Consider the following 26,281-nt stretch of genomic DNA (forward strand, 5'->3'; position numbering starts at 1 on the left):
GGATGTGCGTCACTTACGACGTGACCCCGCCGACACATCGTTAGATATATTGTAGCGTGTAAAGCCCGCTTTAGTTGCGTGACCTATTGGGGTTGATCAATCAACTTAGAACTGTCATGAACAGCTGCCTTCTGGTTGGTCGATATTGCAATATGCCCAGTTTCATCAGCAAGCCTTATATCTTAATACTTATTTAAATGAGCATTGCATTTCTTACGTTTTCTAGTGTTTGTTACATACCTTATTACCTTTTCATTATTTCACAACATATCTTGATTTGCACATTGCTGCTCATTTATTTCACTCTTGTTTAATTTACACAATTGGGTTAATCAGTAGGCAATATATTAAAGATTTTTTAACATAATACATTTTATCAAATGTAGTATAATAAATATTGATAACACTGGGGAACAAATGGAAAAAAAATGTTTTGGTGCCTCGTGTATTAGGCTTGATTTTAGGAATAGTCAGTCCTCTGAATCAGAATACGTCATTCATTTTTTTGTAGCAGCTCTACTTTTTGAGCTAATGTACAGTTCCCACATATGAATTTGGGATTTTCTTTATTGGCAGTTGTATTAATTATAGAATCAAAGATAGTCTGTAAGGAATTTATTCTGCGGCTATTGCATTTTAAACAAACCTATCCACTAAAAAGCCATTTGTCAAACGTTAAGCAACAAAGTTGATTTTTTTTTTTATTTCATTGTATAGGATAAGAAAAAGTGGAATAATATTACACATGGGTTCTGTTTGATGTAAGCATGCTCATTTACTCCAATATAATGTACAATATACTGTATATCACCAGTAGACAATATGTAAAGATACTTATCACGTTTTTTAAATATTTCCAAGGAAAATTCTTTTGATGACAGAAATAACATATTGTTTGTACACATTGATTTTTATAATAATTTATTTTTATATTTTCTATAGAAAATTGTGTATGTTAAATCTTCGTACACAAAATATGTATGGGCAGATACATATAAGATAGGAAGTACAAGTAGTATTTAGCTATTCTTAATTAAAGCAATTTTTTTCTATTAAAAAAAAAAAAGTAGTTACAACAAAGGCAAAGAAATACTGCATATACTTTAAGTCAAATTCACTGTATTGTTAGGAATATAAGATGCAATTTATGAAAAGACACAATTAAAATGAATTAAAAAAAGTATTTTGGTGCACTAAAAAAAAAAAAAATCATAGTTGCTGTCTGATGCCTCATTAGGATAGTACCCTATCTTTTAGGTTTTCAGATGCTCAATTTAACCTAAAAGAAATACTATATACGGACGCTTTCCCTATTCTCTAAATGCTAATTTTGTGTTTGCCCTGTGTGGCATTAAGAAATATAATAAAGGTGTCAAGCTGATAATTATTACAGGGCTATGCGAAAAATGGACTTGTACATTGCGCCTTATCTCCAACATTGTTTCTTGTTTCAAAACTTGTCAGTGTTGGGGTAGAAGTCGGATCGGCTAGCAACATAATGCATAGCAGTGTGCAGTGTACGCATCAAGAAGCATCTCCAAAACTTCCAGGAGCTGGTGATTAATAAAAGGAAAAATCAGGATACAGAATAGGATAAAAAGGCAACATAAAGGCATAGGAGGGTGGTCCTAAGCTATCCAGGCAAATAACAAAACGACAGTGGAAGACTAAAGTGGAACCACAAACAAGGGCACCTGAAAAACCTGCTTGATAACGGTATCTAAAAAATTGGTGTTGAATTCACTGTGCTAACCAATCAACAGTCACTCCCGTATTTTAGCCAACAGATAGTCTTGTATTGCTAACTCCTAGTTACTTTGTGCTACCAGGTTCTTTGTGCAGAAAACTGCTCTTATCCGACAACCTGCATCCCAAAGACAGCTATCACTCAGTAATCTAGTATTCTGAGATGCTAATGTTTCTATTATATTCACACTACTAAAAATGAATCTTATATTCTACACTATATGGGTTTATATACCCAACTAAATAAACACTGATTATTCAAGTAAAATGAAAATAGATATTTGTGTTTTAATAATATACTATAACTCAAAATAATCATGTGTTTAGTGAGCACATATAAATCAAATAAAAAAAATGAAAAAATATTCATTAGTATGCATAGGAAAAAGTTTGTTAGTTCTCTATAGTTGATTTGTCGCTACTTGGTTCCATAGTCTCAATCCTTTTACTCTCCAAGAATGGTGACCATCCTACATTGTCTTCAGTATATAATCATTATTTGGTAATATCATTAATATGAGGAAAACACGATCCATGATTTTAGATTTTGTTTTCAACAGGATCAAGACAGAACACAGTTCCTTCAACAGTCAGTCCCATTTTGAACCCCTCCTGCAAATTAAAACCACAAATTAGTCTGATGTGAATTAAATATAAATAAAAATGTAACTTATAGAGCTCATTGGAATCCTTCTCTCAGGAAAACACTCATCTAGTGCAAATGTATACTCATTTGTAAGCTACGTCTATCAACATTGGCTTGTTTGGGGTTAGTTTAATGTCTTTTTCTAGCAGATTTTTGGAGCTTAATGAATGAAATGTTGCACTATATTTGTTATATAATTCACTTCCCTGCTTGTATCGTGGAGATTTAAAAAGTTGTTTTTAAGATAAATATAAATATTAAAAACATGACTTAAAAGTGTTTCTGCCTATAACTACACATTCATATTCTTAACTAGCATAAATCTTGCAGAGGCACACATGACATAAACAGGAATTCTGTTTGGCACAAATACTAAGAAATCATCGTTAACAAGTACACCTCATGTTTTACTCTGTTTTCTAAATGCCGCAAAAAGATATCATTTGGCTTTAAGTACCCTGTAATTCTATAAGGGTGGAATCAAGTAATAAAACACTAAGGTTAACTATATTCAATAACTACATTATCCACCAACCCCTCCCATTTTGGTCAATATCATTTTCTTTAGCTTTGTCATCATGTTATTGAAATATAGTTTTGTAATTATGGATAGACTGTTCAATACACTTCTGTGTCCTTGTATAGCAGTTTCCATATACAGCATATCAATGCTTTTAGCTGAATATACTCTTTTATACACAGCATATGATGGATGACGTAACAATGATTTGTTCATACAGAGTGCTTTTGTATAAAATCAGAAAGAGCTTGGGTTGGACCTCTGTGTCAGGCATCATTTTGCCGAAGTCCAAATCTAAGAGCCATAGTACTAATCAGAAATGTTTCCCTGATGGTACTGTGTGGATCACTGTGTGTGGATCTATAAGTGTGCAGAAAATGAATTAGGCCAGAAAATCTACAGTAGATTATGCACTTATTCATTCATTCATTCATCAACTCTACTTTCCATCATCTAATTATCGTGTCTGCTCTCTTCACAGGTATGTCTGCCAACTACTCATCTTTTCCATGAATTGCCTTTCTTTGTATACCCTGCTGTCTGTGCAATTGGTATGTCTGCCAACTACTCCTCTTTTCCATGAATTGCCTTTCTTTGTGTACCCTGTGTTACGGTTGCTGCGAGCACTGGAGACTATGTCCAGATTTCTTGCTACTGCACATGTGCGAGCGCTGGAGACTAAGTCCAGATTTCTTGCTACTGCACATGTGCGAGCGCTGGAGACTAAGTCCAGATTTCTTGCTACTGCACATGTGCGAGCGCCGGAGACTAAGTCCTATCTTGGAGCCATTGCACATGTGCGGGTGACATCATCGCTGACACGAGGTCACATCACATGTCTCTGACACCTTATATGCCGATTGGTCGCTGGTCATGTGCTTGTGATGCCTTGCTCGGTGATAGGCCAGCATGACGTCACTCCTGTCGTTCTGGCAGCGGATTGGCTCTGGTGTCCTCCATCTTGGATGAGGCACAGAGTCTATATAAGACCCTGACACACGCCGCATGGCGCTCAGTCCTCTTGGTTCATGCATAAGAGTAGACGCTCTGTGCGCGTTCCTCTAGGCATTCCTCTGTCTATGCTAGGTGAGCGCTACCGGCAGGGTAGCGTTCTTATACCTTACAGCTTCGGCTGCTGTCCGTATCCTTACCTCTTAGGGGAGCGGACATAGGCAGGTGCCTGAGGCACATGGTCTGGCTGGGCCTTGTGGTTCGACTCGTAGGTGGACGTTGCCGCTAGGGTAACGTTCCTTATACTGCGTCTGGCAGTTGTTCGTATCCTCGCACACTAGGGGAGCTGCTGTTCGTCTCTTTTGCACCACTAGAAGAGCGGACCTAGGCAGGTGCCATATCTAGTGGTTCGTGTCCTCGCACACTAGTGGAGCGAACGCAGGTAGGAGCTTTGTGCAGCTTACGCTGCTGTTCGTCTCTTTTGCACCACTAGAAGAGCGGACCTAGGTAGGTGCCATTTCGCACACATTGCCTTTGTCTCTGTGATTATTAACAGAGATCATTCCACACACCCATCAAGTAAGGGAGGAATTGCTTTACTTACTTATTATATCCTTCTGTGAGTTAACAGAGGTATTGCACTCTGCCATAGTCTGCAGCAGAGTCTTTGCACGGTGGACCCTGACTGTCTGATACTCCTTTAAGTTATTATCAGACAGCCCCCCGTAACACCCTGCTTTCTGTGCAATTGGTATGTCTGTAACTGGACACTCCATGAACCCTCATTCTCACTTTTCTTTATGACCCCCTGTTATCTATCTCTGCCTATGTTACGAACCGGCGCCGCCATAGCCGCAAGCAGCCTGCTGCGGTTCCTGTTGTGCCCAGGCGCCGGCTGCTGTTCTTGGCCGTGCCTCGGGTTGTCCAGTTGGCTGTTCCTTCCACCACGTCTAAGTGTGGAGAGGCGGCTAGTGCGCATGCGTGCGCTGATTTACCCCAGCCAGAGTTTAAGCCCGGTGTTTTGCCTAGTGAGCATGCTCAGCCTGATTGTGTTATGTCTGAGACTAAGTTCTCAGTTCAGGCTACTGAGCATGCTCCCACAATTAACCCTAACAGCCTCTTTGCACAGGTACTTGGACTTCGTGCTGTGTCTAATTGCTGGGATGTGCCTACTGAGCATGGTCAAACTGATAGTCTGCTTTCTGAGCCTGTTGCTCAGGCTACTGGGCATGCTCAGGCACTTAGTGCACCATAGGCTAGGTCTGGTAAGGACCTCACTGAGCATGTCCGTGAGGTGGCAGGCACTGATAGGGCAGAGGGTGTCAGGTGTCCTGATGACGTGGCAACTCCGGACTGGCTCGCAGAGGCCCGCCCCTATGATCTGGCACCTCAGTAATGGTCGTCAGACGATGACTGGTGAAGTGTTTGGGGCGTGGCTGCCATGAGGTCATCAATGATGTGGCGGTTCCGGATAGGTCGCATGTGACGTCACTGATGACATGGCACTCTGCTATTGGACCTTGGTGGTTCCACTCTGGGTTTGGGGCAGACCCAGGTTATAAAAGGGGCTGGAGACAACATGGAGGTGCGCAGTCTTCACTTTTGCTCAGTCAGAGCACACCTCCATGTTAGAGCCTCATTGCGGCATAAGCCTATGTTGGGAAGCGGTAGGTAGGGTTAGGCGAACGGTGCCTGTCACGCCAAGATTCGTGGCTCGGCACATCAGGGTCAGGCGCCGTGCTTCCCTCCTGCCGTTCCAGTCTTGCTATAGCAGCCCAGTGGCGTTAACTGGGCAGCGGCTGTTGTGCTTCCTGTCCGATTGTGCCCCCTACGCACACGGACAACGCACCTGCTGCGTCACCTGTCCGATTGTGCCCCCTACGCACACGGACAACGCACCTGCTGCGCCACCTGTCCGGTTGTGCCCCCTACGCACACGGACAGCGTACTCCAGGACCCCTGTGGAGTTCCTTATTTTCCTCGGCTTCCCGGTCAACGCTACTGGTGTACCCATCTGGCCTGACGTGTCCTACACACACGTGGCCAGTCGAGAGGTGGCCAGAAACGCTAATCGGAGGACAGCTCGGCCTGACGTGTCCTACACACGTGGCCGACAGGGCGCTTTCGTGGCGGTCTTCCGGTCAACGCTACCTGGTTACCACCCGACCTGACGTGTTTCCTGCACACGTGGTTGGTGAAGCGCTAGGTGCACCAAACCGCTAATCGGGTTGTCGTCCGGTCTGACGTGTCCCAACACACGTGACCGGTTCCCAGAGTTCCTGGGTTATCTCAGAGCCATCCAGCTCTATAGTCTCCGCCTAACCCTCGGGTGCCAGCAGCTCCTTTGTCATCTGGAGCACGGTGGGCCCCGACTGGCGATTAGGATATATACCCCCTAATCCTAATCTGCCGGTTCCCCCGTAACAGCTATCCAACAGCTGGGTTCAGCTTTGATTTAAGTAATTAAGAAGAGCACCAGCCCCTCCCTTCTGTGATCCACCTGAGTGCCTTCCAAACACTATATATCTGTACCACACTGTCGGCCTAGTCACTGTCGGCCTGTGGATCACTGTGTGTGGATCTATAAGTGTATAGAAAATGAATTAGGCCAGAAAATCTACAGTAGATTATGCACTTATTCATTCATTCATTCATCATCTCTACTTTCCATCATCTAATTATCGTGTCTGCTCTCTTCACAGGTATGTCTGCCAACTACTCATCTTTTCCATGAATTGCCTTTCTTTGTATACCCTGCTGTCTGTGAAATTGGTATGTCTGCCAACTACTCCTCTTTTCCATGAATTGCCTTTGTTTGTGTACCCTGCTTTCTGTGCAATTGGTATGTCTGTAACTGAACACTCCATGAACCCTCATTCTCACTTTTCTTTAGGACCCCCTGTTATCTATCTCTGCCTATGCTATCCAGCAGCTGGGTTCAGCTTTGATTTAAGTAATTAAGAGCACCAGCCCCTCCCTTCTGTGATCCACCTGAGTGCCTTCCAAACACTATATATCTATACCACACTGTCGGCCTAGACACTGTCGGCGTGTGGATCACTGTGTGTGGATCTATAAGTGTACAGAAAATGAATTAGGCCAGAAAATCTACAGTAGATTATGCACTTATTCATTCATTCATTCATCATCTCTACTTTCCATCATCTAATTATCGTGTCTGCTCTCTTCACAGGTATGTCTGCCAACTACTCATCTTTTCCATGAATTGCCTTTCTTTGTATACCCTGCTGTCTGTGCAATTGGTATGTCTGCCAACTACTCCTCTTTTCCATGAATTGCCTTTGTTTGTGTACCCTGCTTTCTGTGCAATTGGTATGTCTGTAACTGAACACTCCATGAACCCTCATTCTCACTTTTCTTTATGACCCCCTGTTATCTATCTCTTCCTATGCTATCCAACAGCTGGGTTTTCACAGGTATGTCTGCCAACTACTCCTCTTTTTCATGAATTGCCTTTCTTTGTGTACCCTGCTTTCTGTGCAATTGGTATGTCTGTAACTGAACACTCCATGAACCCTCATTCTCACTTTTCTTTATGACCCCCTGTTATCTATCTCTGCCTATGCTATCCAATAGCTGGGTTCAGCTTTGATTTAAGTAATTAAGAAGAGCACCAGCCCCTCCCTTCTGTGATCCACCTGAGTGCCTTCCAAACACTATATATCTGTACCACACTGTCGGCCTAGACACTGTCGGCGTGTGGATCACTGTGTGTGGATCTATAAGTGTACAGAAAATGAATTAGGCCAGAAAATCTACAGTAGATTATGCACTTATTCATTCATTCCTCATCTCTACTTTCCATCATCTAATTATCGTGTCTGCTCTCTTCACAGGTATGTCTGCCAACTACTCATCTTTTCCATGAATTGCCTTTCTTTGTGTACCCTGCTTTCTGTGAAATTGGCATGTCTGTAACTGGACACTCCATGAACCCTCATTCTCACTTTTCTTTATGACCCCCTGTTATCTATCTCTGTCTATGCTATCCAACAGCTGCGTTCAGCTTTGATTAAAGGGAACCTGTCAGCAGAAATTTCGCCCAAAACCTAAAAGATTCCCCCTCTGCAGCTCCTGGGCTGCATTCTAGAAAGGTCACTGTTATTATTGTGCCCCATGTGAGACCAAAATAAAGCCTTTATAAAGTGGTACCTTTTTGTATGCAGCTTCTGTAAATGGGACACGGGGGCGGGCTCTCTGCCGTCCGTTATTCTGCCTCCTGGTCCTGTATGCCGCCCCCATCGCTCCTTTCCATAGCTGATGCACCGCCCACTGCTCCAGCCATCCCCGCGCATGCCCAGTGCCAGTCTCACGGGACTGAGCAGTGTGACTGATGGTGACGTGTGCGCAGACAAGTGATTATGGGCGGGACTGTGACTGTTATCAGCAAGTACCCGCCCATATTCTCGTGAGCGCGCAAACCTCTCCAGCGGTCACACTGAGCTCAGTGTAGATGCTAGACTGTATGGGCTGCTTCCAGGGATGACGTCCCTTTGTCACGTGATAGGGCCGTGTTCAAAATACTATCACGTGACAAAAGGACGTCATCCCTGGAAGCAGCCCATATAGTCTAGCATCTACACTGAGCTCAGTGTGACCGCTGGAGAGGTTTGCGCGCTCACGAGATTATGGGCGGGTACTTGCTGATAACAGTCACAGTCCCGCCCATAATCACTTGTCTGCGCACACGTCACCATCAGTCACACTGCTCAGTCCCGTGAGACTGGCACTGAGCATGCGCGGGGATGGCTGGAGCAGTGGGCGGTGCATCAGCTATGGAAAGGAGCGATGGGGGCGGCATACAGAACCAGGAGGCAGAATAACGGATGGCAGAGAGCCCGCCCCCGTGTCCCATTTACAGAAGCTGCATACAAAAAGGTACCACTTTATAAAGGCTTTATTTTGGTCTCACATGGGGCACAATAATAACAGGGACCTTTCTAGAATGCAGCCCAGGAGCTGCAGAGGGGGAATCTTTTAGGTTTTGGGCGAAATTTCTGCTGACAGTTTCCCTTTAAGTAATTAAGAAGAGCACCAGCCCCTCCCTTCTGTGATCCACCTGAGTGCCTTCCAAACACTATATATCTGTACCACACTGTCGGCCTAGACACTGTCGGCTTGTGGATCACTGTGTGTGGATCTATAACTGTACATAAAATGAATTAGGCCAGAAAATCTACAGTAGATTATGCACTTATTCATTCATTCATCATCTCTACTTTCCATCATCTAATTATCGTGTCTGCTCTCTTCACAGGTATGTCTGCCAACTACTCATCTTTTCCATGAATTGCCTTTCTTTGTATACCCTGCTGTCTGTGCAATTGGTATGTCTGCCAACTACTCCTCTTTTCCATGAATTGCCTTTCTTTGTGTACCCTGCTTTCTGTGCAATTGGCATGTCTGTAACTGAACACTCCATGAACCCTCATTTTCACTTTTCTTTATGACCCCCTGTTATCTATCTCTGCCTATGCTATCCAACAGCTGGGTTCAGCTTTGATTTAAGTAATTAAGAAGAGCACCAGACCCTTCCTTCTGTGATCCACCTGAGTGCCTTCCAAACAATATATATCTGTACCACACTGTCGGCCTAGACACTGTCGGCGTGTGGATCACTGTGTGTGGATCTATAAGTGTACAGAAAATGAATTAGGCCAGAAAATCAGACAGCCATGGATCCCCCCTTGGGGAGGAGGGGCAACATGACCAAGGGGGAGTTAGGGAGTGATGGGGTTAATAGGGACAGTTTGGTAGGCAGGCCTAATATGGCATTAAGGGGTGGTTTTAGCTTGGGAGGAAGAGGAGTAGGGAAAGGGTAAGTCTGGGAGAGGAGGGGGTTACCTCCTCTTCTTCTTCCGGACGCCAAGAGATCAGCAGCACGAGGACTACCATGGCTGATCTCCAGGAACTTCAGCGCCTGATTGCAGCAGCCATTGCAGCGCACGGGCCCCTGGCAGTGCAGACCCACATCAGGGCTGCCGGGGTTAACCCGTCGGCGCTTGCCCCTCGCTCCCCCAGCCATGGTGTGCGCCAGTCGCGGCCCCCCGCAGGTATTCCCCGGGTGTGGGGGGGGGCGAGGAGGAGATGCCAGAGCCCCTCCAGGGACCCTCCGCAGCAGGCCGAGCAGCAGCGGAGTCTGGCTGCTGCTCCCAGCAGCAGCGGGAGGAATCTGCGTTCCAGCCGCGGTGGTCGGGAGGTGGGAGTGGCCAGTGCGGGGCCTACTTCCGGTCCTGGCCTCCGGGCTGGATTTACAGTGACAGCAGCGGCTCCAGGTCAGGAGCGCGCTCGGCGAGGGATGGAGGCCAGCAGTTCCCCCTGCAGTCGGCGGGGGGACCGAGGGGCTGCAGGCGGCGGTAGGTCCAGCGCCAGGGGGAGGTCTGTGGTGCCTGACCCTGGCACGGCAGTGAGCAGGGGTGACGGCGTGAGCCATGCGGCGACCGCCCGGTCACTCAGGACCGCTGTGCGGCCCCCGGATGTGGCGGTGTCCCGTGGGAGCGGGAGGACCCAGCGGCAGGAGGCCTGCAGCGGCCCAGGAGAGCCAGAGGCGGCGACGGCTGGGATCCAGAGCCGGGCGTCCATCAGTCCGCGTCCAGAGTCCCCTGGCAGTCGGCGAGGGGGTGGGCGCGGGCGCAAGAGGTCGAGGCCTGGGGTGCTAGCGCGGGGGACAGAACGGTCTCCTGGGCTGTCGCCCCAGGGCAAGAGACGGAGCGGGGATGGCTCTGCCCACGCGGCGGCCCAGTTTGGCGGCCGTGGTGGGGGGGTGCCGCGGCGGCGCCCCCCAGATGTCGGATGGAAGAAGATGTCAGCGGCGAGGATGAGGAGGTCGTGCTGTCGGAAGAGTCGGATGGTCGGCAGACGGAGGACAGCGAGGCGGCGGTATCGGGGGACGCTGAGCCGCGGTTGGGTGAGACGGCCGCGGAGGCGGCAGGGGCTGCGCTGGCGGGTAGTGTCGGGGGCGGGAGGGCGGCTGTGGACACGGCAGCGCCCGGCGGAGTAGCAGTGTGGAGCCAGTTGTTGGGGCTGTTGCAGGGGTTGGCGGCGGTTGCCGGGGCTGGGGGTGGGGCGGCGCAGGCGCCGGTGGCGGCGTGGGTAGGGATGACAGGTCGGGGGGCGGCGTCGGTGGGAGGGGGGGGACGGAGCGGGCGCGGCGGAAGGGTGGGTGCAGGGGGGAGTGTGGCGGAGGGGGCAAAGGAAAAAGAAAAGGAGAAGGAGGATGAGGTGGTGCGCCTAGATGATAGGGCTAAAAGCGAAGTTTATGTTTGTTTTGAGGGCCCGCTGGGGGCTCATTTAAAGAAGGAGGTGCGGGAAAAAATTTGGAAAGGGGAATATGTGGAGATTCTTTCTCTGCTTCCCCTGGAGAAATTTAATTTGGATAGGGTTAAGCCGAGCGACTGCAAAAAGGAGAAGGACGAGGAGGAAAAGCGCCGTTATAGGCTTATTCCTCGGACTTTTGCAAACTGGTTGCAAGCGTTTGCTATTTTGGCGAGCGTGGTCGGGGAAAAGGAGTCGGAGCATTGTTCGGCCTTGTTTGGTTACATGGATGCGATAGGGGAGGCTTATCGGGTTTATGGCGGGCTGGCGTGGCTGCGTTACGACGAGCAATTCCGGCAGCGGAAGGCGTTGCGGCCGGATATGCGATGGGACCATAAGGATGTCGGCCCCTACTCAGCCCTTTCGGGGGGGTGCCGGGGGACCGGGGGCCGGGTCCCCGGCAAGTCAGAAAAAAGGTTTCTGTTGGCAATATAATGAGGGGCAGTGCAGGTTTGGAGCGGCATGCAGCTTTAAGCATGAATGCTCAGGTTGTGGGGGAGGACATAGCCTGTCCAAGTGTTTTAAAAAGGGGAAAGGAAAGGCGGGTGACGGGGTTGGAAAAAGGGATGACGCCGGCGAAGGTAGAAGCGATGGCCCCCTTTTTAAATAGGTATCCGGACGGCGAGGCAGCGGCGTTGTTATGGTTTGGTTTTTCTGACGGTTTCCGTATCCCGTCGGCTGTTAGTCCATCGCCCCCGCCGTACCGTAATTTACGTTCTGCTCGGGATCATGCGGATGTGATGGATGAGAAGCTGAGAAAGGAGGTGGTTTTGGGCAGAATGGGCGGTCCTTATGACGCTTCGCCGTGTTCGAAGTTGGTGGTTTCACCGTTGGGGGTTGTGCCGAAGAAAGAGCTGAACAAATTTCGGCTTATTCATCATTTGTCTTACCCAGAGGGGTTATCGGTGAATAATGGCATTGCACCGGAGTTAGCGGTGGTATATTATGTGTCGTTCGACAAGGCGTTGGACCTGGTCAGGGCAGCGGGTCGGGGGGGCGTTGATGGCAAAGGCTGATGTGGAAGCGGCGTTTCGGTTGTTACCGGTTCATCCAGATAGTCAGCATTTGTTAGGTTGCTGGTGGGATGGCAGTTATTATGTTGATCGCTGTTTGCCAATGGGTTGTTCAATTTCGTGTTCATATTTTGAGGCGTTTAGTTCGTTTGTAGAGTGGGTGGTTCGGGATGTGTCTGGGCTTACGTCCATTATTCACTATTTGGACGATTTTCTTAGTGTTGGGCCGGCGGGTTCAATGGTTTGTGCGGGGTTATTATTTGCGTTGCAGAAAGTCGCGGGCAGCTTCGGAATTCCCTTGGCTCCCGATAAGACGGAAGGCCCGGCGCCTGTGATGCGTTTTTTGGGGATTGAGATTGATTCTATTGCCATGGAATGTAGGTTACCGGAGGAGAAGGTTCGTGATTGAGGGCCGCGGTGGCAGGGGTGAAGGCGGCAAAGAAGGTGCGGCTTAAGGTGGTGCAGTCCTTGCTTGGGAAATTGAATTTCGCTTGCAGGATTATGCCGATGGGGAGAAGTTTTTGCGAGACGTTTGGCGACGGCAGGTGTGCGGTCGCCGACACATTTCGTGCGAATCACGAAGGCGATCAAGGACGATCTTTTGGTATGGGATCAATTTTTGCAGTGTTTCAATGGCCGGGCCCTGGTGATGGAGAAGGTGGCGTCTAACGGGGCGTTACAGCTGTTCACCGATGCGGCTGGGTCGGCAGGGTTTGGGGCCGTGTTTCGAGGTCACTGGTGTGTGGGTCGGTGGCCACAGGCGTGGCGGGAGAGCGGTTTGGTCAGCAATTTGGCTCTCTTGGAGCTATTTCCTATCGTGGTAGCAGTGGAGCTGTGGGGGTCGCGTTTTGCCGGGAGGAAGGTTTGCTTCCATTGTGAAAACCAGGCGGTGGTGTTTGCTATTAACAACTTGTCTGCTAAGTCGGAGCCAGTGGTGGTGTTTTTGCAGCATTTAGTGTTGAGATGTCTGCAGCTGAATGTACAGGTGGTGGCAAAGCACGTTCCGGGAGTTGACAATGGGGTGGCTGACGCTTTGTCTCGTTTTCAGTTCAGCATGTTTCGGGCGCTACTGCCTTGGGCAGATGAAGTCGGAGTGGAGTGTCCCGTGGATTTATGGAATCTGGTGAGGCGGTGATCTCAGAATTGATTCGGAATTCGGTGACTGAGGTGACTTGGTGCCGATATGCTAAGGTGTGGGCTGAATGGGAGGAGTTGCTGGGTCGGATATTTGATGGGGTAAGCGTGGATTACTTGGTGGCATTACTGGCGTTGGTGAGTGTGGATTTCTCGGCCGGGCGATCGGCGTCGGCCGTGGCGCATCGGGTGGCGGCGGTGGCGTTTTGGTTAAAAATGAGAGGGGAACAAGATGTTTCGCAGGATTTTCGGGTTCGACGGGCCTTGCGGGGGTTCCGCCGCGGTGTGCGGGAGAGGGACAAGAGGCGTCCCGTATCGTTTGGTTTGTTGAGGCGGTTGGTGGGGGGCCTGAGCGGCATTTGTGAGTCGGTTTACGAGACTGTTTTGTTTACAACGGCTTTCGGTCTTGCTTTTTATGGGGCTTTCCGGATCGGTGAGTTGGTAAGCCCATCCAGGGTGACAGGCGGCGGGTTGCTGCTTGAGGATGTGCGAGTGGGCGGTGATCAGGTGGAGTGCCGGATTAGTCGGTCGAAAACGGATCAGCTGGGCCGTGGTAGGTTGGTGGTGTTATGGTGTTTGGTGGAGCAATTCATGGCCGTAAGGGGGGGTTTACCGGGCCCATTTTTGCGGCACGTGGATGGGTCCTTTTTTATCAAGGTTCCAGTTTGTAGCGGTTCTGCGGCGAACTTTGCGGAACGTGGGGGAGTGCCCGGAGGATTTCGGGTCGCATTCCTTTCGGATAGGGGCAGCTACGGAGGCCGCTCGTTGGGGGCTTGGAGATGAGGTGGTAAAGCGTATTGGTAGATGGGAATCTTCTTGTTTTCGGCGGTACGTGAGGCTGCAGCTGTTGTAGCATTATGGTGACTTTGGTCTAGGTACAGGTGGTCTGGCGGTTTGGAAGTGGTTTATATATGTAAAAAAAAAAAAAAAAAAAAAGAGGGGGTAATGTACAAGTGTTAGAGGATGGAGGTAGAATGGGTTTTCTGAGAGGCGTTGGTGGTGGTGATGTTATTGGTTTTAATTTCTGTTTTTGTTGTCTTTCTTTGTTGTAGGGATGTGCCTAATCTGGATTCTGGGGCATTCCTTCGTGTTCTGGGGTGCTCGGCTGGCGGCGGTTCGCCAGAATGGTCGGCAGCTAGGGCTGGATCGTGGGCAGGCGACTGTTCGGTGGATCGGTGTTCGGATCATGGAGTGGGGCAGGGTGGTCCCAGAATTTGGTCGTTATTGTAAGGTTGACCGGCCTCCGGATGTGCTGGTATTACACGTGGGAGGTAATGATCTGGGAGTCCGGGCGTCACGGGATCTGATCCGGGATATAAAGATCGACTTACTGCGGTTGTGGAAGCAGTACCTGGGTTTGATTGTCATGTGGTCAGACATAGTGACCAGGTTGTCGTGGAGGGGGGCTCGGTCGGTGGAAAAGGTCAATAAGGCCAGGGCCCAGGTGAATCGGGTGGTTGCCAGGTATGTGATCAGGAATGGTGGGATTGTGGTGAGGCACAGGGAGCTGGAGCCGGCAGATTGGCGGTTTCGGAGGGGTGACGGAGTGCACCTCAACGACATTGGAGTGGATTTATGGGCATTGGGCCTGCAGGATGGTGTTGAGCGAGCTTTTGGTGTGTGGCGGGTCCAGGCCACGTAAGGTGTCACGTGGTCTGTCCTGTGGCGGGGGGGTAGGTCTGGTCCAGAAGTTGGAAGTGACTGGTAACTGGACCGGGAGTCATTGTCTCGGTATGGTGGCTCTCGGTTCCGGGATGTGGCAGGCACGGGGTTCTGCCAAAGTGTGGGGGTGTCAATCCGTGGGTGATTGGCACCTCGTCTCTGGGTCGGTGTGTTGCGGCCAGGGGCAAGGGGAGTAGTAGTTATGGACTGGGCCTGCCCCCGGGAGGGTCATGTAATTGGCATTGTCTATTGTTATCTGTGTGTTGTTCTGGGTCGCCCGTTGGACGGCGTCCCTAAGGTGCTTAGTTTGTGAACAATAGGCAATAAAAGGCTGCTGTGGCCATTTTGAACCAAGTCGCATGCAGTCCGTGTGTTTATTTTTAGGATAAGGGTTTTGGTAACACAGACATCACGACTGGAGAATACTCCCTCAGCTGGTCAAGACAGCCATGGATCCCCCCTTGGGGAGGAGGGGCGACATGACCAAGGGGGAGTTAGGGAGTGATGGGGTTAATAGGGACAGTTTGGTAGGCAGGCCTAATATGGCATTAAGGGGTGGTTTTAGCTTGGGAGGAAGAGGAGGAGTAGGGAAAGGGTTAGTCTGGGAGAGCAGGGGGTTACCTCCTCTTCTTCTTCCGGACGCCAAGAGATCCCCGCCCACCCTCCCTTTTTGTGTTGTCATCTGGGGGACGTGGTTTGGGATGTTGGGATGCTATTTGTCACAGCGGCGGGGGGGGTAGGTCTGGTCCAGAGGTGGGAAGTGACTGGTAACTGGACCGGGAGTCATTGTCTCGGTATGCTGGCTCTCGGTTCCGGGATGTGGCAGGCACGGGGTTCTGCCAAAGTGTGGGGGTGTCAATCCGTGGGTAAATGGATCCTCGTCTCTGGGTCGGTGTGTTGCGGCCAGGGGCAAGGGGAGTAGTAGTTATGGACTGGGCCTGCCCCCGGGAGGGTCATGTAATTGGCATTGTCTATTGTTATCTGTGTGTTGTTCTGGGTCGCCCGTTGGACGGCGTCCCTAAGGTGCTTAGTTTGTGAACAATAGGCAATAAAAGGCTGCTGTGGCCATTTTGAACCAAGTCACATGCAGTCCGTGTGTTTATTTTTAGGATAAGGGATTTGGTAACACAGACATCACGACCGGAGAATACTCCCTCAGCTGATCATACAGTAGATTATGCACTTATTCATTCATTCCTCATCTCTACTTTCCATCATCTAATTATCGTGTCTGCTCTCTTCACAGGTATGTCTGCCAACTACTCATCTTTTCCATGAATTGCCTTTCTTTGTATACCCTGCTGTCTGTGCAATTGGTATGTCTGCCAACTACTCCTCTTTTCCATGAATTGCCTTTCTTTGTGTACCCTGCTTTCTGTGCAATTGGTATGTCTGTAACTGGACACTCCATGAACCCTCATTCTCACTTTTCTTTATGACCCCCTGTTATCTATCTCTGCCTATGCTATCCAGCAGCTGGGTTCAGCTTTGATTTAAGTAATTAAGAAGATCACCAGCCCCTCCCTTCTGTGATCCACCTGAGTGCCTTCCAAACACTATATATCTGTACCACACTGTCAGCCTAGACACTGTCGGCGTGTGGATCACTGTGTGTGGATCTATAAGTGTACAGAAAATGAATTAGGCCAGAAAATCTACAGTAGATTATGTACTTATTCATTCATTCATCATCTCTACTTTCCATCATCTAATTATCGTGTCTGCTCTCTTCACAGGTATGTCTGCCAACTACTCCTCTTTTCCATGAATTGCCTTTCTTTGTGTACCCTGCTTTCTGTGCAATTGGTATGTCTGTAACTGGACACTCCATGAACCCTCATTCTCACTTTTCTTTATGACCCCCTGTTATCTATCTCTGCCCAAGCTATCCAAGAGCTGGGTTCTGCTTTGATTTAAGTAATTAAGAAGAGCACCAGCCCCTCCCTTCTGTGATCCACCTGAGTGCCTTCCAAACACTATATATCTGTACCACACTGTCGGCCTAGACACTGTCGGCGTGTGGATCACTGTGTGTGGATCTATAAGTGTACAGAAAATGAATTAGGCCAGAAACTCTACAGTAGATTATGCACTTATTCATTGATTCATCATCTCTAATTTCCATCATCTAATTATCGCGTCTGCTCTCTTCACAGGTATGTCTGCCAACTACTCATCTTTTCCATGAATTGCCTTTCTTTGTATACCCTGCTGTCTGTGCAATTGGTATGTCTGCCAACTACTCCTCTTTTCCATGAATTGCCTTTCTTTGTATACCCTGCTGTCTGTGCAATTGGTATGTCTGTAACTGAACACTCCATGAACCCTCATTCTCACTTTTCTTTATGACCCCCCTGTTATCTATCTCTGCCTATGCTATCCAACAGCTGGGTTTTCACAGGTATGTCTGCCAACTACTCCTCTTTTTCATGAATTGCCTTTCTTTGTGTACCCTGCTTTCTGTGCAATTGGCATGTCTGTAACTGAACACTCCATGAACCCTCATTCTCACTTTTCTTTATGACCCCCTGTTATCTATCTCTTCCTATGCTATCCAATAGCTGGGTTCAGCTTTGATTTAAGTAATTAAGAAGAGCACCAGCCCCTCCCTTCTGTGATCCACCTGAGTGCCTTCCAAACACTATATATCTGTACCACACTGTCGGCCTAGACACTGTCGGCGTGTGGATCACTGTGTGTGGATCTATAAGTGTACAGAAAATGAATTAGGCCAGAATTGGGCTGGAAGGGACCGGAAGGTAACTGAAAACATAGTCACAGTAAACAATGTTTGTGTGTGTTTTTACTTTCACTCCTATAATATTTCCCTTTCTACTTACTTTCCCCTCTAATCCATACAACCAGTAATGAGCTATTCATTTCTCCCTCCATGCTCCCCACCCATCTCACCCTCTCCTCAGATCTGTTCCTCCATTTTACACCCAGTGTCTCCAGACACACACAGCCACCTCATGGCCTCTCCTGCTCCCACCTACTAACACTCTCTCTGCTTCTCACTGCTGGGGACATCTCTCCAAATCCTGGCCTTCCTCACCACATCCCTATTGTCACATCTAACTGTCATCCACACTCTAACACTAATTTCCGCCACCCTTCTAACCTTATACCTATTCACCCAGCCCCGGCTCCCCAAGTCTCACTAACAGGAGCTCTATGGAACGCTCGCTCTGTGTGCAATAAAATTTCCTACATCCATGATCTTTTCATCACTAATAAACTTACCTTCCTCACCATCACAGAAACCTGGCTCACCCCCTCTGACACTGCTTCTCCTGCTACACTTTCTTATGGTGGTCTCTAACTCTCTCACACCCCCCGCCCAGTAACAAGCATGGTGGAGGAGTTGGTTTTCTTCTGTCCGACCAATGCTCCTTTACACCAATTCCACTACCACCCTCGGTTACTCTCCCCTCTTTTGAGGTGCACTTCGTATGCATCTACTCCCCTTCCAACCTCCAACTGGCTGTTATTTATCGTCCCCCAGTGCCAGCCACTGCCTTTTTTGACCATTTCACCACCTGGCTACAACATTTCCTTTCCAGCGACATCCCCACCATCATCATGGGTAACTTTAACATCCCCATTGACACTTCTCACTCATCTGTCTCTAAACTTCTAACACTCGCTTCCTCCTTCGGCTTCACTCAATGGTCCTCTGCAGCTACTCACAAAGATGGCCATACACTGGACCTCATCTTCACTCTTCTCTGTTCCCTATCTAACCTCTCTAATGCGCCCTATCCCTGTCTGACCACAACCTACTCAGATTCTCTTCCCTCTCTTCTCCAAGTACACAACCCCCCCTCCACAAACTTTCACCCCCCTGCAGAAATCTCAATCATCTTGACTTACACTCACTTTCTCAGTCTCTTTTCCCTCTTGCAGACCTTGCTTCTTCACACAATGCAGATGCTGCTGCCACTTTATACAACACCACCATGTCTGCAGCTCTCGAATCAGCTGCCCCCCCTCACACACACCGTTACATACAAACAAGCTCTCACCACTTTCAAGTCTGCACTCACTGCTGCAAAATGAACCTACTTTTCATCCCTCATATCCTCTTTATCCCACAACCCTAAACAGCTATTCAACACTTTCAACTATCTCCTCCATTCCCGGGCACCACCTCCGTCTCCTCTCATCTCAGCTGAAGACTTTGCCTCTTTCTTCAAGCAGAAGATTGACAACATCAGAGCAAGCTTTGGCCCACAATCACCACAGCCACTCCTCACAACTACTTAGCTTTCTTCCTGCAAACCCAGCTCAACCATGACAGATGATCATCTTTCCACTCTACTCTCAAGATTACATCTCACAACCTGCCTGCTTGATCCACTCCCATCCCACCTCATTCCCAATCTCACCACAGTCCTCCTCCCGACCCTAACCCATCTCTTCAACCTATCACTAACAACTGGTGTATTCCATTCATGCTTTAAATATGCCTCAATCACACTCATCCTCAAAAAGCCCTCCCTTGACCCTTCCTCTGTGTCAAACTATCGCCCCATATCACTTGTCCCCTATGCCTCAAAACTACTGGAAAAACATGTCCATCTTAAACTGTACTCACACCTCTCTTCCAGCTCTCTCTTTGAACGGTTACAATCTGGCTTCCGACCCCATCATTCCACTGAAACTGCCCTGACCAATGTCACTAACGACCTACTAACCGCAAAAGCCATGCGACACTACTCTGTCCTCCTCCTCCTTGACCTGTCCTCTGCCTTTGACACAGTAGACCACTCCCTTCTACCACAAATCCTCTCATCTCTGGGCATCACAGACTTGACGCTATCTTGGATCTCCTCATACTTAACCAACCGAACTTTCAACGTCTCCCACTCTCACACTACTACCTCATCTTGCCCCCTATCTGTCGGGTTCCGCCAAGGTTCAGTTCTTGCACCCTTGCTGTTCTCCATTTGCACCTTCGGCCTGGGACAGCTCATAGAGTCCCACGGCTTTCAGTATCATCTCTATGCTGATGATACGCAGATCTACCTCTCTGGACCTGACATCACCTCCCTACTAACCAGAATCCCACAATGTCTGTCTGCTATTTCATCCTTTTTCTCTGCTCGATTCCTAAAACTGAACATGGAAAAAACAGAATTCATTGTCTTTCCTCCCCCTCACTCAACCTCCCCCACCTGACATATCCATCAATGTCAATGGCTGCTCACTTTCCCCAGTGCCACGTGCTTGCTGTCTGGGAATAATCCTAGACTCTGATCTCTCTTTCAAGCCACACATCCAACCCCCCTTCACCTCCTGCCACCTCCAACTCAAAAATATTTCCCGGATCCGTACATTCCTTTCCCAAGAAGCTGCAAAAACCCTAGTACATGCCCTTATTATCTCTCGCCTGGATTATTGCAACCTCCTGCTCTGTGGCCTCCCTTCTAACAGTCTCTCACCTTTAAAATCTACTCTAAACTATGCTGCCTGGCTAATCCACCTGTCCCCCACTACTCCCCGACCTCTCCTCTCTGCCAATCCCTTCACTGGCTTCCCATTGCCCAGCGACTCCAGTTCAAAACACTAACCATGACATACAAAGCCATCCACAACCTGTCTTCTCCCTACATCTGTGACCTAGTCTCCCGGTACTTACCTGCACGTAACCTTCGATCCTCACAAGATCTCCTTCTCTACTCCCCTCTCATCTCCTCTTCCCACCATCGCATCCAAGATTTCTCCAGTGCCTCCCCCATACTCTGGAATGCTCTGCCTCAACACATCAGACTCTCGCCTACCTTGGCAAGCTTCAAAAGGAACCTGAAGACCCAACTCTTCCACAAAGCCTACAACCTGCCATAACCCTCAGTCTGATACAGCGCCGCACAATCAGCTCTACCCTAAACTACTGTATCCTCACCTATCCCTTGAAGACTGTGAGCCCTCGCGGGCAGGGACCTCTATCCTCCTGTACCTGTCGGGGTTTTGTATTGTTTATGATTATTGTAATTGTCCCTATTATGTACACCCCTTTCACATGTAAAGCGCCATGGAATTGATGGCGCAATAATAATAATAATAATAATTAATAAAGTATTGAAGATTAGAGATGAGCGAACCGGTTGCGGTTCGGCTCGAGCTTGGTTCGCCGAACGGAGGTCGCATTCGAGTTCGGTTCGGCGAACCGGTTCGGCGTACTGCTCGAACCCCATAGGAAACAATGGGAGGCAATCACAAACACATAGAAACACCTAGAAAACACCCTCAAAGGTGTCCAAAAGGTGACAAACAACTCACAACACAACACAAACACATGGGAAAGTGACAAGAACAAATTCTAATGCGAAAACAAAACAGCACTATGAGGAAAAAGAGGACAAGACACAGATATAGGCATGGCATGCCCTTCTAAAATCATGTAAAACACCGCAAGGTGACTCCAAGCAGAGTCTCCCTTTTTTCCAAAAATTGGGCCACACAGACACCCCTTCAGTGCCAGCACTTGTGCCCGAGTTGTACACTTCACAAGTAGATTTGCATCAAGCACATTCAAAAATATGCCCTCCTTAACCGTCCCCAGGATGACACCGGGGTAGGAAGCAAAGTCTTTGCTGAACCATGACTTGTTCATCTTGGCTCCTTTTTAAAAATACAGCAAGGGTTACTCCAAGCGGAGTCTCCCTTTTTTCCAAAAATTGGGCCACACAGACAACCACCCCTTCAGTGACAGCACTTGTGCCCCAGTTGTACAATTCACAGGTAGATTTGCATCAAGCACATTCCAAATACAAAGCATTTACTCTCCCCAGGATGACACAGGGGTAGTAAATTCCTTGCGGATCCATGACTTGTTCATTTTGATAAAACGTTAGTCTGTCCACATTGTCACTGGACAGACGCGTGTGCTTATCTGTCAGCACACACCCAGCAGCACTGAAGACACATTCAGAGACAATGCTGGCAGCTGGACACAACAAGATCTCCAAGGCGTAAGTGGAGAGCTCAGGCCATTTTTCAAGATTTGAAGCCCAAAATGAGCAAGGCTCCATTTGCAAAGTCATGGCATCGATGTTCATTTGGAGATACTCCTGTATCATCCTCTCCAGCCGTTTACTATTTGTCAGACTTGTTGTCTCTGGTGCCCTTGCAAAGGAGGGTCTAAAAAAATTATGAAAAGATTCCATAAAATTGCTGTTACCAGCACCAGATACGGTGCTGCTGGTACGGTTAGGCTGTTGATGATAACGAGATGTTTGTCAAGTTACAACTGGGAGCCTCACTCCGTGCACCACGGTTGTTTGGTGGAAAAGCCGAGCTAAGATCGAGTAACAGCTTCTGCTGATACTCCTGCATATGTGCGTCCCTTTTTATGGCTGGAATTATGTCACAAAATTTGGACTTGTAACGGGGATCTAATAGTGTGGCAAGCCAGTACTCATCATCACTTCTAATTTTGACAATCCGAGGGTCATGTTGTAGGTAGTGCAGCAAGAAGGCGCTCATGTGTCTTGCGCAGCCATGCAGACCAAGTCCACGCTGTGTTTGTGGCATAGAGGTGCAAAGGAACTGTCCATGGACATGGAAGACTCAGCGGATGAGGGAGACCTTGGTCAAATTTCAGTTGAAAGAGGTTGGGGGGAGATGTCAGAGGAAGAAAGAACGGTCCAATTCTTCATGTTCTCCTGCACCTTCCTCAACATTTTGCCTGCTACCATGCACCCTTGTTGATCCCTGTCCCCCATGGTCCCATGCCTGCCGCCTTGGTGATGATGAACGTCTGGACCTCAGTGATGTTGTTGTGCCTTGTGCATATAAATGCTCCTGTACTTCCTCCCCTTCCTGTTGTCTCACCCCCTGACTCCAAATAGTGTTTAGCGTGTGCTCCAGCATGTAAATGACTGGAATTGTCATGCTGATAATGGCATTGTCAGCGCTAAACATATTCATTGCCATGTTGAAACTGTGCAGAAGGGTGCATAGGTCCTTGATCTGAGACCACTCCATGAGGTTGTTCTGCCCAACCTCAGCATCTCGTTGGCCCAGGCTATACGTCATGACGTATTTCATCAGTGCTCGGCGGTGCTGCCACAGTCGCTGTAACATGTGGAGAGTCGAATTTCAGCGTGTCGGCACATCACATTTCAGGCGATGAACCGGCAGGCTGAAAGACTTCTGGAGCGATGCAAGGTTCTCAGCTGCGGCGGTTGAACGGCGGAAGTGAGCAGACAGTTTTCGTGCCCTGTTCAGAAGGCCATCTAGCCCGGGATAGTGTGTTAAAAATTGCTGGACAACAAGGTTCAACACATGAGCCATACAAGGCACACGTGTCACGTTGCCCAGGCGAAGGGCCGCACCCAGGTTTGCAGCATTGTCGCACACGGCCTTACCAGGCTGCAGGTTGAGTGGAGACAACCATTTACCAAACTCAGTCTCCAGAGCTGCCCACAACTCAGGCACTGTGTGACTCTTATTTCCAAGACATTTCAAGATAAAGACCGCCTGATGCAATTGCGCTCTGCTGCCAGCATAGTAATGAGGTGTGCGTGATTCCTTGTGCGCAGTTACTACGCTGGTGGCCTGACCAGGCAGGCTTGGGGTGGAGGTGGAGAACCCAGACGAGGTTGAGGAGGCAGAAGCAGTGGAGGAACTTGGACAGACAGAGGATTGATGCACAAGTCGTGGGGACGGCAAGACTTGTGCAGGAGACCCTTCACCATCTATCACCATAGTTACCCAGTGCCCAGTCAGCGACATGTAACGTCCCTGTCCATGCTTACTGGTCCAAGTATCGGTGCTGAAATGCACCCATTCACACACAGAGTTTCTCAAGGAAGCGGTGATGTTGTGTGCGACATGCTGGTGTAGCGCGGGCACACCTTTCTTAGAGAAGTAGTGGCAACTGGGCATCTGGTACTGGGACACAGTGACAGACATAAGGTCTTGAAAATCCTGTGCGTCCACCAGGCGGAAAGGCAGCATTTCGGTAGCCAAGAGCTTACAGAGGGATAAAGTCAACCTCTTAGCTTTGTCATGGGTTGCAGGAAATGGCCTTTTATTTGTCCACATCTGAGGGACAGAGATCTGGCTGCTGTGTGTAGACGGTGGTGAGTAGGGTGTCCCTAAAAAAATGCAGGTTTGTGAGGAAAGTGCAGGCGTAGACATGATGTTTCCTTCATCCAACGTTGGTGCTATCAATGTCTGAGAAAGCTGTACACCCGCACTTGTTTCCCCTTCCAAACCAACTGACGACCTACCAAGCAAACTGCCTGTTGCGATTACAGTGGTGGAAGGTGTGCGTGGAAAACCAGGTGTGATAGCTGTCCCCACATTGCTAGAAGATGAAGAGCGTGCGGATGCACTGGAGGGGGCAGGCGGTGGATGGTCCGCTCCGCTAGGCCGCATTGCAGCACGGTGAGCTTCCCACTGGGACTTATGATATTTATTTATGTGACGATTCATGGAAGAAGTTGTCAAACTGCTGAGGTTTTTGCCTCTACTTACAGTTTCCCGACAAATATTACAGATCACATGATTTGGGCGATCCTTCGCAAGGTCAAAAAAGGACCAGGCTAGGTAAGGCTTAGAGGACATGTGACCTGCTGAGCCACCCCAACTAGTGCTCAGTGCCAGAGTGGTGGCTGAGGATGCAGTTGTAGACGTGCAACCAGTACTCCTCCTCTGTCCAGGAAAGCGCAAGGTAACTTCTTCGTCAGTTGCATCCTCCTCCACCGCCTCTGTTGACCTCCTCGAGTGCCTGACTGTGGGTTGACAGTAGGTGGGATCTAGAACTTCCTCATCAAGCGTTGTGTTTGCACTCCCCTCACCCTCAGATCTAGCCTCTTCCTGCCCTGACAGAATATTTAAGTTGTCATCCCAATGTGGTATCTGCGTCTAATCATCATCAGTATGTTCCTCATTGTCTCTACCAACAGGTGTTACAGTTTGTGAATGAGGGTCAACATTATGCTCAGAAACTTGGTCATCAAGGCCTGAATCTGAGTCACAAAAGTTCTGGGCATCACTGCAGACCATTTCCTGGTCTGTACTCACTGTAGCTTGGGAGCAGACCTCTGATTCCCAGGCTATAGTGTGACTGAACAGCTCTGCAGACTCAGCCATCTCTGGTACACCATACTGTGCAGGGCGGATGGAGACTTGAGAGCTGGGAGAAAGCAAGTGTGATTGGGCTGTCAACTCAGAGGACTGCTTTTTTTTAGATGCGGAAGTTTAGGTGGAGGAGAGGGCACTTGTTGGAGCACTTGAGATCCAGTCAAGCATGTTCTTTTTTTGTGCATCATCTACCTTTGTTCCAGTTGTTTGGGTCTGTAAAAAAAGGAGCACATCGGATTGTCCACGGAAAGTAGTAGACATCTTACTTTTGCTGGAAAATGGCCTATCTTCAGCAGATGTTAATGTAGCTTTGCCACCTTCCCCACAGACAAAACCTTTTTTTCCTTTTCCAACATGCCTGTTCCCCTTTCAACCAGAATCTGTCATTTTGCCACTCATTTTGATAGCGACAAGATTGTCCACTTAAAATGTAGTAGTAAAAATTGAGAGGTGGTGTAGTTTGCAGAGGTGGTCTAGCTTTATTGACAGCTGAAGAAACAACACTGACTATCCCTGACAATGCAACTTTGGCCCTTTAAAGTTTCAGCAGTGTTTGCTATTATAATAGCTTAGTAAAAATGAGCAGGAGGGTGGAATGCAGAGGCGCTGGAAATTGCTTGACACCAGTGGGACACTAATGGAGTCCAACAGACACTTTTTGGATGCCACTAACTTTCAGCTGTGTTTGCTATTATAATAGCTTAGTAAAAATGAAAATGAGCAGGAGGGTAGAATGCAGAGGTGCTGGAAATTGCTTGGCACCAGTGGGACACTAATGGAGTCCAACAGCCACTTTTTGGATGCCACTAAGTTTCAGCTGTGTTTGCTATTTATAATAGCTTAATAAAAATGAGCAGGAGGGTGGAATGCAGAGGTGCTGGAAATTGCTTGGCACCAGTGGGACACTAATGGAGTCCAACAGCCTCTTTTTGGATGCCACTAACTGGCAGCACTCTTTTCAATTAAAATGGCTTTGCAAAAATGTGCAGGAGGGGAGAATGCAGAGGTGGTGGGACTTGCTTAGTACAAGTGGCACAACAATGGCGTACAGCAGCCACTCTTTGGATGGCACAAACTGGCCGCACTCTTTTCAATTAAAATGGCTTTGCACAAATGTGCAGGAGGGTACAGTGGCCAGGTTGTGGGTCAGTGTAGAGGAAAGGAAGCCTCACGTTCTAT

The 26,281-nt window shown here is 48.6% G+C and overlaps 1 protein-coding gene across 8 annotated transcripts in view; it reads right to left on the minus strand.

The window, feature by feature from the left end:
* Positions 1-425: 425 nt before the first annotated feature.
* GULP1 (GULP PTB domain containing engulfment adaptor 1) overlaps positions 426-26,281 on the minus strand; it is a 2,424,202-nt gene continuing 2,398,346 nt past the window's right edge. For 5 of the 8 annotated variants that reach the window (XM_075317771.1, XM_075317772.1, XM_075317779.1 and 2 more), the window contains one exon: positions 427-2,358. In XM_075317771.1, coding sequence (XP_075173886.1) covers positions 2,287-2,358 — 72 coding nt within the window. In that variant the 3' untranslated portion in view covers positions 427-2,286. Of the gene's footprint in view, positions 2,359-26,281 lie in introns of all 8 variants that reach the window. The other 3 variants (XM_075317776.1, XM_075317775.1, XM_075317777.1) reach the window with 1 other exon arrangement.

Source organism: Anomaloglossus baeobatrachus, chromosome 7 (assembly GCF_048569485.1).
Source record: "Anomaloglossus baeobatrachus isolate aAnoBae1 chromosome 7, aAnoBae1.hap1, whole genome shotgun sequence".
In the NCBI taxonomy this organism is placed as follows: domain Eukaryota; kingdom Metazoa; phylum Chordata; class Amphibia; order Anura; family Aromobatidae; genus Anomaloglossus; species Anomaloglossus baeobatrachus.